A 16,013-nucleotide genomic window follows, 5' to 3' on the forward strand; every position below is an offset into this window, starting at 1 on the left:
CTTTCAAGGACAACTCCTGCAATAGCTATGGCTAACCCAAGGCCATTCTAGCAGCTGTAAGTGGAAGAGTGGAGAATCAAACCTGGTTCTCCCAGATAAGAGCTTCTAGCCCCACTTGTGAACCTCCTTTCTTTTTTGACCACCGTGTGACACAGAGTGTTGGACTGGATAGGCCATTGGCCTGATCCAACATGGCTTCTCTTATGTTCTTAGGAGTCTGCTCTGCACACTTAACCACTACACCGAACTGGCTCTCTTATTGAAACTCTCCTACCTAACCACTGTCCTTGTTTTTGTAGTAGCGGTGTAGAATGTGGTGTATGAGTTACTTTCCTGTCATTATATATTTGACACCAGAACCCCATCCTATGCATGCATTTTTCTGTTTTTTAAAAAAGTTCCTTATTTATATTCACTTTTCAGACCCTATGTGTTTTCTCATCATATATCTTTTGGGAAGAAATACTCAACCAGTCATAATTTTTTTCTAAAAGTGGGTGGGATAAAGAGCAGCAAGTCTCCCTTATCCCTTTTAGCTTATATTCACCATTTGTGAGTAATTCATTCTTTTGTTCATTCATATGATCCCCATTTTCTGCACTGGAGGGCACACCCAGTCATCATTTTCCAAAAACATATTTTAGCATATGAACAGCAGCATGAGTTTCCCCACAACTCCCAGCTGTAAGCACATCAGATGTTTTCCTGTTGCCTGTGCAAAGGAATGAGGGTTTAAGATGCTAATGCTAATTGATGCAGGAAGGAAAGAAGGAAAAAGCTGGCAAAAAGGGAGAAAGCATCAATTATTCATAGGTCTGTTTCATCAAACCTTTGATACTAGTGCACTCTATTTTCTAATTCCCTCTAATATTTTTTTTTGCTATCCTTGTTGATCTTTCTCCTTTTGCAGGTGGTATCGGCTGCCTTGGTCGAGATAGAGGACAGGCACGAAAATGCCTTGATGTGGTGGAGATCTATCACCCTGATGGGAATTTTTGGAGGGACGGTCCTCCTATGCCTTATCCTCTCCTTTCCTTGCGAACTAACTCTACCTGTGCTGGTGCAGTAGAAGGGAAGCTCTATTTCTGCGGAGGATTCCGTGGAGCAGGTATTGGATAAAACCAAAGAGAATCTGACTATGTTTATAATGTGTTGTTAGAGCCAGGTGGGAATACAGATACCACCAACCCCAGAAATACAAGGGACATCCAATCATAAAAAGAGCCACTTGTGTACAACTCTCTGAAGATTGTTCTCCAAAGGCATCTATGTATCTACCATATTTTTACCCCACCCTTCTCTCAAGTAACTCATGGTAACTTGCATGATAGTTTGCATAGTATTCTTTCCCCACTTTAAATTACTTCACATCAATCCGCTAAAGTAGATTAGACTGAGAAAACATCAAACTTCTTGGCAGAAGTTGCTCATGGTCTTCCCCAATCCTAATCCTAAAACTCTAGCCACTATACCACAAAGGCGCTTCTTTCACTGACTGTATGACAATGGCAGAACCAGACTTAATACATAGATCTGCAACTGTAATGTTTGGTATTACCTCATGTTGTGCCCTTTTGGGGGTACACCAGTTCCTACCCATGATCTACGCTAGAATGTTGAGCAAGTTCAGACTTCTACCTACACATTTTTCTGGATGTGGTTCTTTATATGATCTTATGGCAATTTTGCTTGGATCTTATAGCAATTTTGCTTAGATCTTTTTTGTCTATATCCCAGATATACAGTTTTCTATCCTTAATGATTCAGCAGTGTGATCCTAAGAAGCATTATACCCTACTAAATCAATTGAAGCTAGTGGGTTTTGAAGGGTATAACTCTGCCTAGGACTGTACTGCAAGTGACTGCTTTTTGTATTTGGAGGTATATGATTTTGAAGCTTCACAGGAGAATAAGTATTCTGTCAGAGGAGAATCTAAAACATAATAATGGATCTTAACATGTAAGTCCTCCCCCAAAATTATATTGCTCTAATTGTTCAAGGACACAGTCCTTCATAAGCAAGTGCTGATCACAGTTCCCAATGGAAAGATATCAAGCCACACTATTTTTCTTTCTCTTCCCTACATATTACCCAGCACTCCATTTATCAGACTATTACATAGATTTTTCATTGTCATAGTAGCTGCTGCAGCAGCAGCAATTGAACCAATCACTGCTTTTCTTTTCTTAGATCATCAGCCTACTTGGATCCAGTTGTATACTAATAGTTCATTAAATGGTTTTAGACATATAGGGTTTTAATACTGTGGTTGCTGGCTTGTTCTTTTAAACACACACACACACACACACACACACAAGCACATACCCTCCCCACAGAGTACACAAACATGTATTCCCACTGGACACAGCAGCTGTTGCCACAGTTCCTTTCACAAGGAAAAGACAGGCAGATACATTATCCAGCACTAATGAATGTCAACTCAGGTTAACTGCTTCCCAGATTCTTTGACTAGGAACACTCCAAAACATGCATCCATCTTTCACATGGCAATGGCTCCAGCTGCACTGGATTTAATTTGTATTTCCCTTCATTTTAAAGCTCTGTGTACTGGATTCTAATCTAAACAAACCTTTCCTCAAAACAGCTAGCACTTGAAAAAATAACTCATAAAAACAATCATATATGGGTCAGGTGCATTGATGTATTAACAACAGGCCTAGAACTGCACGGCCTCAAAGCACTAGCTGCTGCTAGTACATTATTGTGCTTCCAGGGAGAATACTGTCCAATCTGTTGTATTGCATCTACAATGGTGAAGCCTTTGACAGCTGGCCTCTCCCCACCATGTGTCAGATATTAACACAATTGCATATGAGTTGTGGCTTCTTCTCAGTTCCCTTGTGTACTGTTCCTGATTAGGATGATGACTGCAATTCATATGCAGAAGGGGTTTCAGCTTTCCCCGCTATAGTTTTTTCCCCAATATGAAACAGTCCTGTGAAAGTGTTTTTGGCCTGCTTGGGAAACCTATGTGTACTCCAGAGAACACATGGATTTCCCCAAATAGTGGCCCCCTGGATAGGGCTGCCATGTTTGCCCACTACAGTGGGCAACCTCCCACCATCGTGGTCCCTGTTCCTACTGCCAATTAATGGAACAGCAGGAGCAAAATTGGGAGGAGGAGGGATAAGCATTTCTGGTACTGTGATGCCACTTTCAGTTTTGGAGCTGGAAGTGATGTCACAGCATCATACAACTCTCTAGGATTTCTCTAAATCTCTAGGACAGGGGTGGGGGACATCCAGCCCAAGGGCCATTTTTGGCCTTCGAGATCACTTAGTCTGACCCTTGGGGATTGCTGGGCTGAGCCGAGCCACGTGGCGGCCTCCCTGGGCCCAAGCTGGTGAGGATCGTGGGGCCCAGCCACACTGCGCAGTGGCCTCCCCAGGCCTGGCTGGCCAGCAGGGATCACAGGGCCCAGCTGTACTGTGCAGTGGCCTCCCTGGGGCCTGGCTGGCCGGCCGGCCAGGATTGCTGCAGAGCCTGGAAAAGTCATTGTCACAGTTCAGGTAAGTTTCCCCATTTCTTTATTTCCCTTTCTTTCTATTTCTTCCGCCACATTTCTTTGTTTCCCTTAATTCCCCTTTCTTCCCGTCTTTATTTCCCTTTCTTGCCATTTCTCCTCTTTCTTTATTTTCCTTTATTATGCTTTCTTCCCCCCATTTCTTTATTTCCTTTTAGTCCCCTTTCTTTCCCCCATTTCTTTATTTCCTTTTATTTCCCTTTCTTCCCCCATTTCTTTATTTCCTTTTATTTTCCTTTCTTCCCCACATTTCTTTCTTCCCCTTTCTTCCCCCCATTTCTTCATTTCCCTTTATTCCCTCTTTCTTCCCCTCCCTCCCCCTCTCTCTCTCCAGTTCAATTTGCACTTGATTATCCCAGATGGTATGGCCTAATATACTAATGAGTGTGTTACCTAATATGCTAATATTAGGAATGTGGTCTAATATGCTAATGAGTTCCTGCTGGCCTTCTTCTACAAAAAAAGCCCTGGACCTAGGCATTTGCCTAGGGTAGTGGGTAATGTGTGTGTGCCAAATTAGGTTCTCCCCACATTACTTCAAATACAAAAACAATTATTTGCATTAAGTTTGCCAGCCTGAATCGTTCTCCCTTAGTGGAGCACTGTTTTTTAAGTTGATAATTTTGTATGGCGCATGAGTGATGTTATAAATGTCCAAATGGCCCTTGGCATAAAAAAGGTTCCCCACCCCAAAACACAGAGAATAGGGAAATTCCCCACCCCAAAACATAAAAGAATAGGGAAGTTCTTAAGAGTATTGCCAGTGCGGTGACATCACTTCTGGAACCACAATGGAAGTGACATCACAGTGAAAATGACTTTCAAAGTTTCCTCCCCCTCATTGCTTCCAGAGATTGCCAGTGAGGGGCTAGTATCTCTACTCCTGAGACTGTTTCAAGTTAGGGAAATGGGGAGGGGGTAAAAATGAAACCCTTTTCTGTAAGCACGATGAATTAGGTTTCATATTCATGGGAACTGAGGAGTACCCACTACTCACATGTGACCATGTTACATCTGATACAAGGTGTGGATTAGAGATGGGCACAGAACATGAAAATGGTGGTTCATTGGTTCAGTTTGATTAATGTTTTTTTTTTAAATTTCCTGAACAATTCATGGTTCATTGGTTTGTTGAGTTAGGGAAGGTGTGGAACGGTCTCCAAGATGCCTAGAAAGTGCAGGTGTGCCATAACATGCCCGCTGCAATGACATCACCCAGAAGTGATGTTATTGTTCGGGGCACGTCACTAGGGGGACACTCTATCACTTGGAAAAACCACAGAATTTTCTCCAAGTGATAGAACACCCCCACCCCCGGCAATGTGCACGGTGCAGTAACATCACTTCCAGGTGATGTCATCACGCTGGGCATGTTGCAGCGCACAAAGAGGATCCCTTACTAACGACACAGATGAACTACCCCCAAAACAAGCCATCTCATTTTTATTTCATACACAGCACCATTTACTGAACCAATTCATAATGAATCATGAACTGGCCATTTTTAGCACAAATCACAGTTCCTACTTTGATTTATGCCCATGCCTAGTGTAGATCTAGGGTTGCCAAGTCTAATTCAAGAAATATCTGGGGACTTTGGGGGTGGAGCCAGGAGACATTGGGGGTGGAGCCAGGAGCAAGGGTGTGACAAGCATAATTGAACTCCAAGGGAGTTCTGGCCATCCCATTTAAAGGGACAGCACACCTTTTTAAATGCCTTCCTTCCATAGGAAATAATGAAGGATAGGGGCACCTTCTTTTGGGGATCATAGAATTGGACCCCCTGGTCCAATCGTTTTGAAACTTGGGAAATATTTTGGGGAGAGGCCTTCCCAAAATACTATACTGAAAATTTGGTGCCTCTACATCAAAAAAAGCCCCCCCCCCAGAGCCCCTGATACCTCCAGATCAATTCTCCATTATACCCTATGGGTGCGGCCACACCTCACATTAAAAGCGTGTGTGTAGTGCTCAAATTTGAACAGCTGAATATTGATTCGATGCAGGGCCATTCAGACGAGCATCCAAGAATGCGACTCTTTTATTTGTTTTTTTTCCTGTTCTAAATAGTGGGATAACGTTCCCCCCCCTCCGATCCTGTGTTGATTGGAGAAGCAGAAGCGTCACCTCAGATTCTCGGATGATCTGGCAATGCACATGTCTGCTGGGGCTTTTTTTTAAAAAAAGGTGAGAGGCAGTATCGTGCGTGAGTTGTCCAAACAGGAAAAAGCCGATCTTGTGCAGCTTTTTTGAAAAAGGACCGGACTTTATGTGCTGTCAAATTAATGCACCATTGAGGCATAGCAAGCCGGGATGGCCCTGGATGACGCTCGATTGCCAGATGTGGATGTCTGAACAAACACATTTAATCCGTCAGCGAGACGGAGCTGTATCGCCACTAATGGTACGTCTGGCTGCACCCTATGAGAATCAATCTCCACATAGGGAATAATGAAGTGCTCAGCAGACGTTTTCCCCCTCCGCCCCCCCGTTTCTGGTGACTCTGAAGCGAGGGATTGGCCTCTCTACTCATGAGTTGCTGTCAACTTCTTCAAAGTAACACAGGCACACCATCCCAAGAGGAAGCCTTTCCAATCGGAGACTGAAGCCTCCGGAGGTGGAAAGGCACATAGTCCTGCGGGAGCGGGGCTTCCCCCCACCGGCCAGCTGACTGGGGGTGGGAAGGAGCCTGGAAAAGCAGAAGAACCCCCACTGGGACCTTGGGATTGGCAAGCCTATGTGGATCTCATGTGTGTACTCTGTAATGTGTGACGTGCCATGACAACAGAGAACATTCCATTGCTCAGGAAATTTTACCATCTGCGAAAGGAAGGAAAGTTGCCATTTTGGCAGGGAGGAAAACCTCAGATAAGAGCAGGCTGAGGACTAGAAAGAGCTCCTGAGAAGAGAGAAAGCTAAGGGCCAGGGAGCCCAGAGTATACATGCAGAAATAAGAATACAGATTAGGAAATTGATTGAGGAAAAGAAGCTGAAGGAAGGGTATATAGAGAAAACTGTCTGAAGAAAAAGGCAGGTAATACAGGGAACTGAGACAAGAGAGGGCTCCCTGATGAAATGTCATAGTGTTTAAAGTGCTAGAGAAGCAGGAAATAAGGCAAAGAAGATAATGACTTGAACAGCAGGAAGGAACCTGGAAAAATGTGTGGCAGAAGCATGGAGGTAATTAAGGAGGAGCCAAGATAAAGTAGCACTAGGGCACCGTTTGAAAGAAGAGGGCTGTGCATATTTGATATGAAGGAAATGGCTAGGCAAAGGAAGTCTGGAGAGTTGGGGACTGTAATCTCAGGAGGTATTTTATTGCTAATTGTGGAGTGTTGCAATGAGATCCAAAAGTGTGGGGGGGGAGGTGAAATTCATACATTGGTTTGACCTTGCCAGTTCTGTGGCTGCTGGCTTCTTGCCATATTTTATGTTCAATCATATTTGAGCAATAAGCCTAAACCTAGTAGGTAAAAAATAATCTTGGAAGATTGATAACTTGGCACAGTAAAGAAGGAATTATATTTAGCATGACTCAGAGGCTTATTACAGAGTTTCTGAATAAGGCTCCCCAAATTTTAAAAGTGCCAATGAAGAACACATTGTTAAAAATTACCAACACCAGTATGGTGTAGTGGTTAAGTGCGTGGACTCTTATCTGAGAGAACCAGGTTTGATTCCCCACTCCTCCACTTGCAGCTGCTGGAATGGCCTTGGGTCAGCCATAGTTCTCGTAGGAGTTGTCCTTGAAAGGGTAGCTTCTGTGAGAGCTCTCAACCCCACCTACCTCACAGGGTGTCTGTTGTGGGGGAGGAAGGTAAAGGAGATTGTGACTACTCTGAGATTCAGAGTATAGGGCAGGATATAAATCCAATGTCGTCGTCTTCTTCTTGGTTAATTGCAACATCTGAGGCTCAGAGGCTCAGCCTTTCAAATATGATTATGGTGGATGGGGTCTCTGAGGCCAGGTGGCTACACTTATGGCTCTCATCCTAATCTATTTGTCCCTGTCACCCTCCAAATTAGTGTTTCACCCACCCTGAATCCCATACTCTATCACAAACCCATTCCCCTTTCTTCATTCACTCACTGTCAGATTCCTTTCTACCTCTAACCAATCTTCCCTCTAAGCTGAGTTAGCATGAGCTAGCTCACTAGGCTTCCCAACTCCCCCACCCTGGCGAGGGACCTCTGAATTTGCAGCCTACTCCCCCGCTCTCCAAAAATCTGGAAGGGGGGGGGAACGGCGCCAGTTTTGGTGCCACACTCCCCCATTGAGTTCCCCAGTCCTTATTATTGGGTGGAGGAGGAAGAAACTGGGAACCAGCTTCAGCCCCCCCCCCCTTTTCTGAAATGGCTGTGACTCCTGAGCAGCCCTACTGAGCCGCACTAGAGGGCTTTTGATGACCACAGCCAGGCTGAGTGAAGCCCAGTCCAGTGGGGGCGGGGGCGGTCTTTACAGGGAAGGCAGGGGGCTTTTCTTGCTGGGCTCTGCAGCCGCGGAAGGGTTAAAGGAGCCGAGCTGTTTGCTAGAGAGGCGGGGTGGGGGGTCGGTGTAGGAGAAACTGAACTGGGGGGTGATGTGGCGACTTGAGACAGGCCAAAATGGGAAGAGCCCTGCAGCCGGAGCCCGGGAAGGTCCCCTCCCCAGTAAGTCCTTGCAGTCTCAGAAGGGAGAAATCCGGCTCTCACCACGTGCGGGGGGAAGAAGGGGTGTTTAAATCCCTAGCAAAGGTGATGTTTTTCTCTGTCGGAGTTTCCCTTTGTCTTGCCTTGGTGAGTGGGGGTGGAGTGTCCACAGGGCTTGCTTGCGAGGCTTGGAAAAGAGTGGAGGGGTGGGGGTCCAGACTCCAGGCCACCCGCGTCCCTGAATCCAGCCCTCCTGCAGGGTGGAAATATATTATCTGGGATAGATTGCTCATTGTTTTAATTTCCTTTTCAATTTATTGGATCTTCTGTCTGTACCGTTCTATCGAGTGTCTCTTACATGTTGGAAGTCACCTCGAGTCCCATTCCAGGGGGGAGGGGGGAAGGAGCAGGATACACATTTGATCAAATAAATAGCCACCATGGTGTCCCAGGGATGATCACATGAGAGAAATCATTCAAAGTACTGCACCAGGAGTGGCCAAACTTGCTCATTTTAAGAGCCCACATAGAATAAATGTTGGATGTTTGAGAGCTGCAAGACATGAACATCAGATGTTTGAAAGCCACAAGACTGGGAGGAAGGCAAATAAATGGAGAAGGAGAGAGGGAGGGAGGGAGAGGTAGAAAGAAGGCAGCATTAACTTTAAATGATTCTTCAAGCGACCAGCTGGCTTGGCTTGGCGAAATGATTTAAAGAGACAAATACCTTCTTCAGACTGGTCAGTGGGGTGGGGTGGGGTGCGGGGCCTTGAGAGCCATACAATATGTATGAAAGAGCCACATGTGGCTCTGAGCCACAGTTTGGCCACCCCTGTACTACACATTTGGTCCAGTGCTCCCCCCATCTGCAGCTTTCAGGGTGTGTCTGTTTTATTTCGTTGCATAATTATAGAACAAAGTGTGACTCCAGTGGCACCTTTAAGACAAATGAAGTTTTATTCAAGGTTTAACATTTTGGGTACAAGCACACTTCTTCAGAAAAGTTCAGGTTTTTGCATTTTGTAAGAAAGGAAATATCAGGCTGTAGCTGTGCGATAGTGTGAGTTTCTTTGTAAGGTTGATAAAGTTTCATTCCTCATAGCTTCATGTGGTGCGTTCCATGAAGATAGATTCAGGAGGGGAGCTTACACCTTGAATAAAACCTTTTTTTTTGGTCTTAAAGGTGCCACTGGACTCAGACTTTGTTCTTCCGCTTCAAACCAATACAGCTACCCTCCTAAATGTACATTAATTATAGCCTGCCATTTAATAGTACTCAATGCAATCAATAGGATGGTATGCTCATTAAACTATGAAATAGAATTTGGATAGTAGAACCAACCAGGAGTCCAAAAAACAGTATTGAAGGAAAGCATAAATGTTAATGGCACCCAATAAATAATGCAAAATTACATAGCAGGATACAACTTACAGCAAACTATACACAGGAGTATAGGAGTATAGACTGGAGAATTGATCCGTGGGTATCTGGGGCTCTGGGGGGGCTGTTTTTTAAGGTAGAGGCACCAGATTTGCAGCATAGCATCCAGTACCTCTCCCCCAAATACCCCCCAAGTTTCAAAAAGATTGGACCAGGGGGTCCAATTTTGTGAGCCTCAAAAGAAGGTGCCCCTATCCTTCATTATTTCCTATGGAGGGAAGGGATTTAAAAGATGTGCGGTCCCTTTAAATGTGATGGCCAGAACTCCCTTGAAGTTCAATTATGTTTGTCACACCCTTGCTCCTGGCTCCACCCCAATGTCTCCTGGCTCCACCCCCAAAGTCCCCAGATATTTCTTGAATTGGACTTGGCAACCCTATAGCTCACAGATTTTTAGCCTCCAGCTCACCCATTTTTGTCTTAGCTCAGGAAGGATGACCCCAGAGCACAATAATTTATGCAGCCGCTCACAACTTTAATGCCAGTAGCTCACAAAGCAGAATTTCTGCTTACAAGACTCTGCAGCTTAGAGGGAACTTTGCCTCTAACATAGATCTGCAAAACCAAAACTTTCTGTTGGTGGATACACCAACAGAAACTTTCCCTAGAAGCTTTGTCCTCTGCTTGTGGACATCACTGCCCTGGCAATTCTTCATTTCATCTCAGTCCTTCTCTCATTGATGTCTCAAAGCTTTCCCTGGTTTGTATCACCGTGTCCTCCTGAGTATGGGGAAACTTAACACATCTCTCAGTCCACAAGTTCTTTCCCTTCCAGAAATTACAGTGCAATCCTAAACAGAGTTATACTCCAAGTGGCATTCAATCCTTTCAAAGGGTGACATCATCTCTAAATCAAGCTGCAATGTAAGTACATGATGGCTATGAATCAGCACACAATTACTTGTTCAGCTCATTCATAACTGGGTGCTGTACCGAGGTGGATAAGGAGGAGTTTGGAGCTTGTTCAGAGGACTCAAGAGACTAGCTATATTTTGGTGAGCTTTCTTTGCTGCTTAATATTAGTGCATCCTTGCCATTAGTAATTGCCTTCTTGCCGTGATAGTATACGACTGTAGCATTAGGAAAGCTCATTATAAATAGCTTGGAAACTCTGCTTGAGATCCCATTTCCAACATGCTCTGATATCGGCCAAGAATCTACTTTCCCTCCACCCATTACAGCAGCAAAATAGCCACTGCCTATTAACTGTGCTGATGTTGCTAATATGGAGCTAATGCTAATATTCCTGGAAGGAAAAATTGGTCTTTGTGTTTCGGCAACTCTGCCTCCTTCTGCACCTTCACTGGGTCCAACCCCTTGTGCCACAAACAGTGCCCCAGTGCCACAAACAGTGATGTTTTCCAGTTGTCAGCAATATTAAATCCACAAGAGGCAGTGGGTTAGAATCTTTTTGAATCAATGACAGCTGACAGTTTTGCCTGCTCCAAGGAGCAATTTTTTTTGAAGGGACAATACAGTGAGCAAGAGTCACCTGGTTTGCAAGCAGAGGTACTTCTAAGCCACCACCACATAACTACTAATGTAGACTTTGCAAACTGGCAACAGGATCTTCTTGTGGATGCAGCTTGTTGCCTTTTCCCATCAAGTGAAAACAGCTCCCAGGCCTGCGGAGACTGACAGTTATTAAAGCTCTGGCCTTTGCTTGGATGGCACAGATTGGCACATTACCATGCTGTGCTCAAAGAAATGGCAAGTATCAGCTACAGGTCACAAAAGGTCCTGCAGACTTATGAAACCTTCTCTAGATAAGTTTCCTTTATCTTTGAGCAATCATAAAAATACAAAACTCTCCCCTTAGGAATGGAAAAGTGTGTGCATGCATCTGGATCAAATTAAACGTTCCTCCACATGAACAGAATGTACATGTTATACATTAAAAACACTGATACCAGATACGCATGCATAGGATCATATGTGTATTTATGAGTTCTGTGACTTACAGAGTAGGGGTATAGTTTCTTGGCTGTTGTTTGCTGCTATGAGGGAAAGCAAAATGCTGGACATTCTTATAGAGGAGTCCATATCTGTCCCTGCCTGATACTGGGTACACCGATGGTCCCAAAGAGTTTCCACTATATGTAGGCCTTCAACTCATACAGCTATTCATAGGGATTTTACCAGTTGTATATTAATTGATTTATTTTATTTATAGCTAAAACAATCAAGCAGCTTTTTCAGCAATATGGCATAGCAACAATTACACAAGCACAATTTTAATAGGGAAACCATTAACAATATATAGGACTCCAATTAAAAAACCTGTCAAAACAAATTAACTTTTTCTAGATATCTAAAAATATCTATTTGCTAGGCCTGAATGGAATTGGCCTAGCAAACTATCCATTGGAGGGGTTCCATACTATGGGTGCTGGCACTAAAGAGGCCCTGTCTTTGACAGAGGACAAATTCATCTCCCATAAAGGATAACATCTATAGAAAAGCCCTTCTCATTGATCCTTATTCACAAGGGGAATACTCCCCGCCCTGAGCCTGCTTCGGCGGGGTATAAATAAAAATTTATTATTATTATTATTCTAAGGCATTCTGAGTTGAAGACAGAGTAATTCTAAATGTGCCAGATCAGATGTAAACTGCATTTTATTCAATGGCTCTCCTAGAAAAGTGTTCTTAGGACAGCAGCCTTATTCATTAGACTGGACTATCTATTTCGTATTGCATGGGAAAACTTGGAAGAAATTGAATGACAGTTCAACCATTATTGTATTGAAGGACATGCAGGCACTATGTAAAGTTCTATGAAATGTATTTAGTTCACTTTTTCCTTCCAAATAACTTTTTCTGAAAACGGCATCATCCAAAAGAAAAGGAAGAAATTGTTTTTTTTAAAAAAAAATCGATACGTAGGACCACAGTGATAACTGCAAACTGTAGCCAATATGGAATGCAATTTCAAATAACAGAGGAATATATTAAATATTTATACTGTAGCCTAAAGCAATCTGTCACCCTCCAAGTGCAATGGACAGTACTAAGTCAAGTGAACAACAACAAAACAACATACAATTGTAACAACATTACTCAACCAGAATATGTTTACATGGCAAAATTCTTTGGAAGGAAATGTTCCTACTTAAAACCAGAAAAATATGAACATAAGAATGGTTGGCATAACACAAGCCAGATACATTGCAGAACACTAAAGCAAAAAGTTTCCTAATCAAAAGTAAAATACCTTAATGTGGCAGTTCACTACAAGATCTGGATTAATAATGAATCATTAAACTAACTATACTACAGATCAGAGATTATGCCAGCCAGGTCCAGCGTAATGGCAAGGTTTAATTGCTCTCAGCATTCCACAATTAAGGATACAGTCTCCAACTTTGACATATTTATTTCCCTCACTATGTTTCCCCTGGAATTAAACCCAAACAAATCGTAACCATATAAACTAAGCTTAGTTTTTCTGTTTGGTTCTTGAATCTGTTAAACATCTTCATTATGCCATATGCTAATTTACTGCTCACTCTCTACCTATATGTATACACTGGTAATTTCCATTTCATTGAATCTGAGGAAGTATGCTTGCACACCAAATCTTATACGTCAAATAAAACTTTTTTTGGTCTTAAAGGTGCTACTGGACCCAAACTTTGCTCTACTGCTTCAGACTAACACAGCTATCCACCTGAATCAGGCAATGCCAGATTAAATCCTGTGGAGGCCCCTAGGCTGGCAAAATCTTGGTGAGACCCTCACAAATTATCTCAAGAGTCGGAACACCTGCCCCTCCACCCATGGCCCCTGCTGCAGCCTTATCACTACCCTTCCAGGAAGCCCCACCAAACAATGGGCACATCCACAAACCTATTGCCCTTTCACCACACCCCCTCCAGCCTAGAAATAGCAGCTCTCCAGCAGCCCTGGCCTCACTCAATGCACAGCAGCCAAGAAGGTCAGAGCGCCTGCTCCGGCTGCAACGCCACTGAGGATGTTCTCCGCAGCCGAGAACGAAACGTCTGGAAGGAAAACTTTCTCCAGTAGAACACGGCACTTGAGCCCGAAAGATTCTTCAATCCCTAATGATGTTACCAGCCGTGAAAACCTGAAATCTTTGGTTGTGTAAAAGGTTTTTAAGTTTTAAAAATGTCTCTGATTTTTAAAGCCCAAGTACTCTGAACCATGGAGTGCTTGTCTGATCCGTGTAAACAAACAAACAAAAATCAATAATGAATACCAGCAATATGTTACGGGCAGTGCTTTAAGTCTCTTATTTTGATGGGGAAATTAGCTAAGAGACTTGGTAGAGTGAATTAGGAGCGAAGATCTTTGCTTTCAATAATACAGAGTTCAGGTTTTCAGCCAAAAATAGACCAGCTCAAATCATGAATATATTTCCAGTCTTCATGTATTAAAATTAATTTTTAAAAGCTGTGCGCTCACCTTCTCTAGCACTGCAACGCACCTTTCTGATTGCTGCAATTTTGTCAATTCCACTACCTACAAAAAGCAGTGAAGTGAAATTGCATTGAACACTATCAATTTCAATTTCTCACTTTTAATAACTTGACAAAGATCTTATCCTATAGATATAACACCTTTTGAAATATCACACAAAATTATAAATGCTTTTCAGGATCATGTGGGGAAGCCTTTAGAAGTATGATTTGTTACTGGAAAAAATGTATATTTGTTAGGATATCGTGGGATGGCCAGGCAAAAATGGGGTATGTCTATAGCTGATTTTATATCATGTATTTGTATTAATTATATGGCAAAATAGCAGTTGCATGATAATGTAGAAATGGAATTATTTTCCTATTAAAACCCAGAGAGAACTCACTTCTTACTTAGTTTTCTGTCTCCAGATTGCTAGTGGCACAAAAAATATGAAAAATCTTCCTGATGGCCCAAGATGTTGTTCTTACTATGTGAAAATAGCCAGTATTTAGTAGTATACCAAATTAAGAGTTAGACTAATGTCTGAAATATTCTTTGCCATCTGAAGAAAAGTTACACCCTTCTAAGTTATTCTTCTGCTTAGGATTCCACTGCTGAGTTTGGTCCAGGTGGGCAGCTGTGTTGGTCTGAAGCAGTACAACAAAGTAGGAGTCCACAGGCACCTTTTAAGACCAACACTGGACTCAAACTTTGTTCTACTGTTGAGTTTGAACATTCAAATGCTAAGTTCTAAAAGTGAACTGTTATTGACTGCTGAACCTCTAAACTCAAATACATGCATAATAATTAATACTATCATAACAGTGGTACCGATTTTGCACTAGAGCTTGTCCCGGGTGGAGAGCCCTTTTGCCCCTGGTGCTTCTCTTTGTTTTTGCACAAGCTGCTGTGGAGCTAGGAGGTGACGTGTCACTCTTCCGCGGCAAGCAGAAACTGTTAGGCTGCTTTCAGTCAGGGCTGAATTCCAAAACTGTCAGGACTCGACTTTTCTCAGTTAAGACTGAAATCAGACTGCATCTCTCTTCAGCATCCAGTTCAGAAGTCTTTCTCTGTTCAGCTGATGCTAATCAATTAGATCTCTTGGAATAGCCTGTCACTCAAGGATCTCTGGCTCTGGGAAGAATTAACCCTTCACAGACCTTTACCTGTTTGTACAGCACTTCTAAGCTTTTAAAAGTGCAGTGAAGGGCTAATTCTTCCCAGAGAATTACAGGGTTGCTTCTCATGTTGAGTTTTTAAGCCGAATTTTTTAAAGCACACACCTAAAACTGCGTGAATTCCATGAACACGTACTTAGAAACATGCAGTATTCAGGAACTCTAGCACTGAGCTGGGATTGTCTACAACTCCCCTCTGTACATTTAGTAGCACCTTGTTGATGTGTAAGATGTGAAAGAAGTCCAGGATTTTAGGTTTTCTTCTCTGTTAAATGGCTCAGCTTGCCTCTTGGGCTTCAACTAGGTTACATATTTCTCAGAATAGATGTAGAGAAAAAGAGAAAAGCCTATCCACATCTTCTGTTCCATGAAATGAAAGTTCAGGTTAAAGTCTCTTACAGAATTCAGTAACTTTAGAAACAGAAGAAAAAGCAAGAGAAATGAAAAGAACTTCTCCTTTATAGAAAAGAACTCACCCTTTTGTAAAGTCTGAAAAAACCTAGCTCTTATGACAGAAAATGAATGACTTTCTCTTCCCTCCCCCACCTTTTAAAAAAGGATTCTAAAGCAAAAAAACCCCAAACCCCCGCCCCCCAAAAACCCCTCTCTTGTTTCAAAGCTCTTCTGTTACTGTAAGATTTCTCAGTTTTTGTTCAAAGTTGCTCATTGTCAGACTGGCTTTGATTTTCCAGTGCTGTCTGAATCTAACTGCTCTTACCAAATTCATCAGTTGTTCCAAACAGACGAAGTGCAAGGCAAAGCACTGGCAGTTTGGCCCACCCAGCATAGAAGATGGCT

The 16,013-nt window shown here is 42.9% G+C and overlaps 1 protein-coding gene across 1 annotated transcript in view; it reads left to right on the forward strand.

Moving 5' to 3' along the window:
• KBTBD12 (kelch repeat and BTB domain containing 12) overlaps nt 1–16,013 on the forward strand; it is a 63,808-nt gene that overhangs the window by 45,696 nt on the left and 2,099 nt on the right. The window contains exon 5 of the mRNA XM_060239692.1: nt 911–1,108. Within this exon, the coding sequence (XP_060095675.1) occupies nt 911–1,108 (198 nt within the window). The remainder of the gene's footprint in view (nt 1–910; nt 1,109–16,013) is intronic.

The sequence above is a fragment of the Heteronotia binoei genome, chromosome 5 (assembly GCF_032191835.1).
Source record: "Heteronotia binoei isolate CCM8104 ecotype False Entrance Well chromosome 5, APGP_CSIRO_Hbin_v1, whole genome shotgun sequence".
In the NCBI taxonomy this organism is placed as follows: Eukaryota; Metazoa; Chordata; class Lepidosauria; order Squamata; family Gekkonidae; genus Heteronotia; species Heteronotia binoei.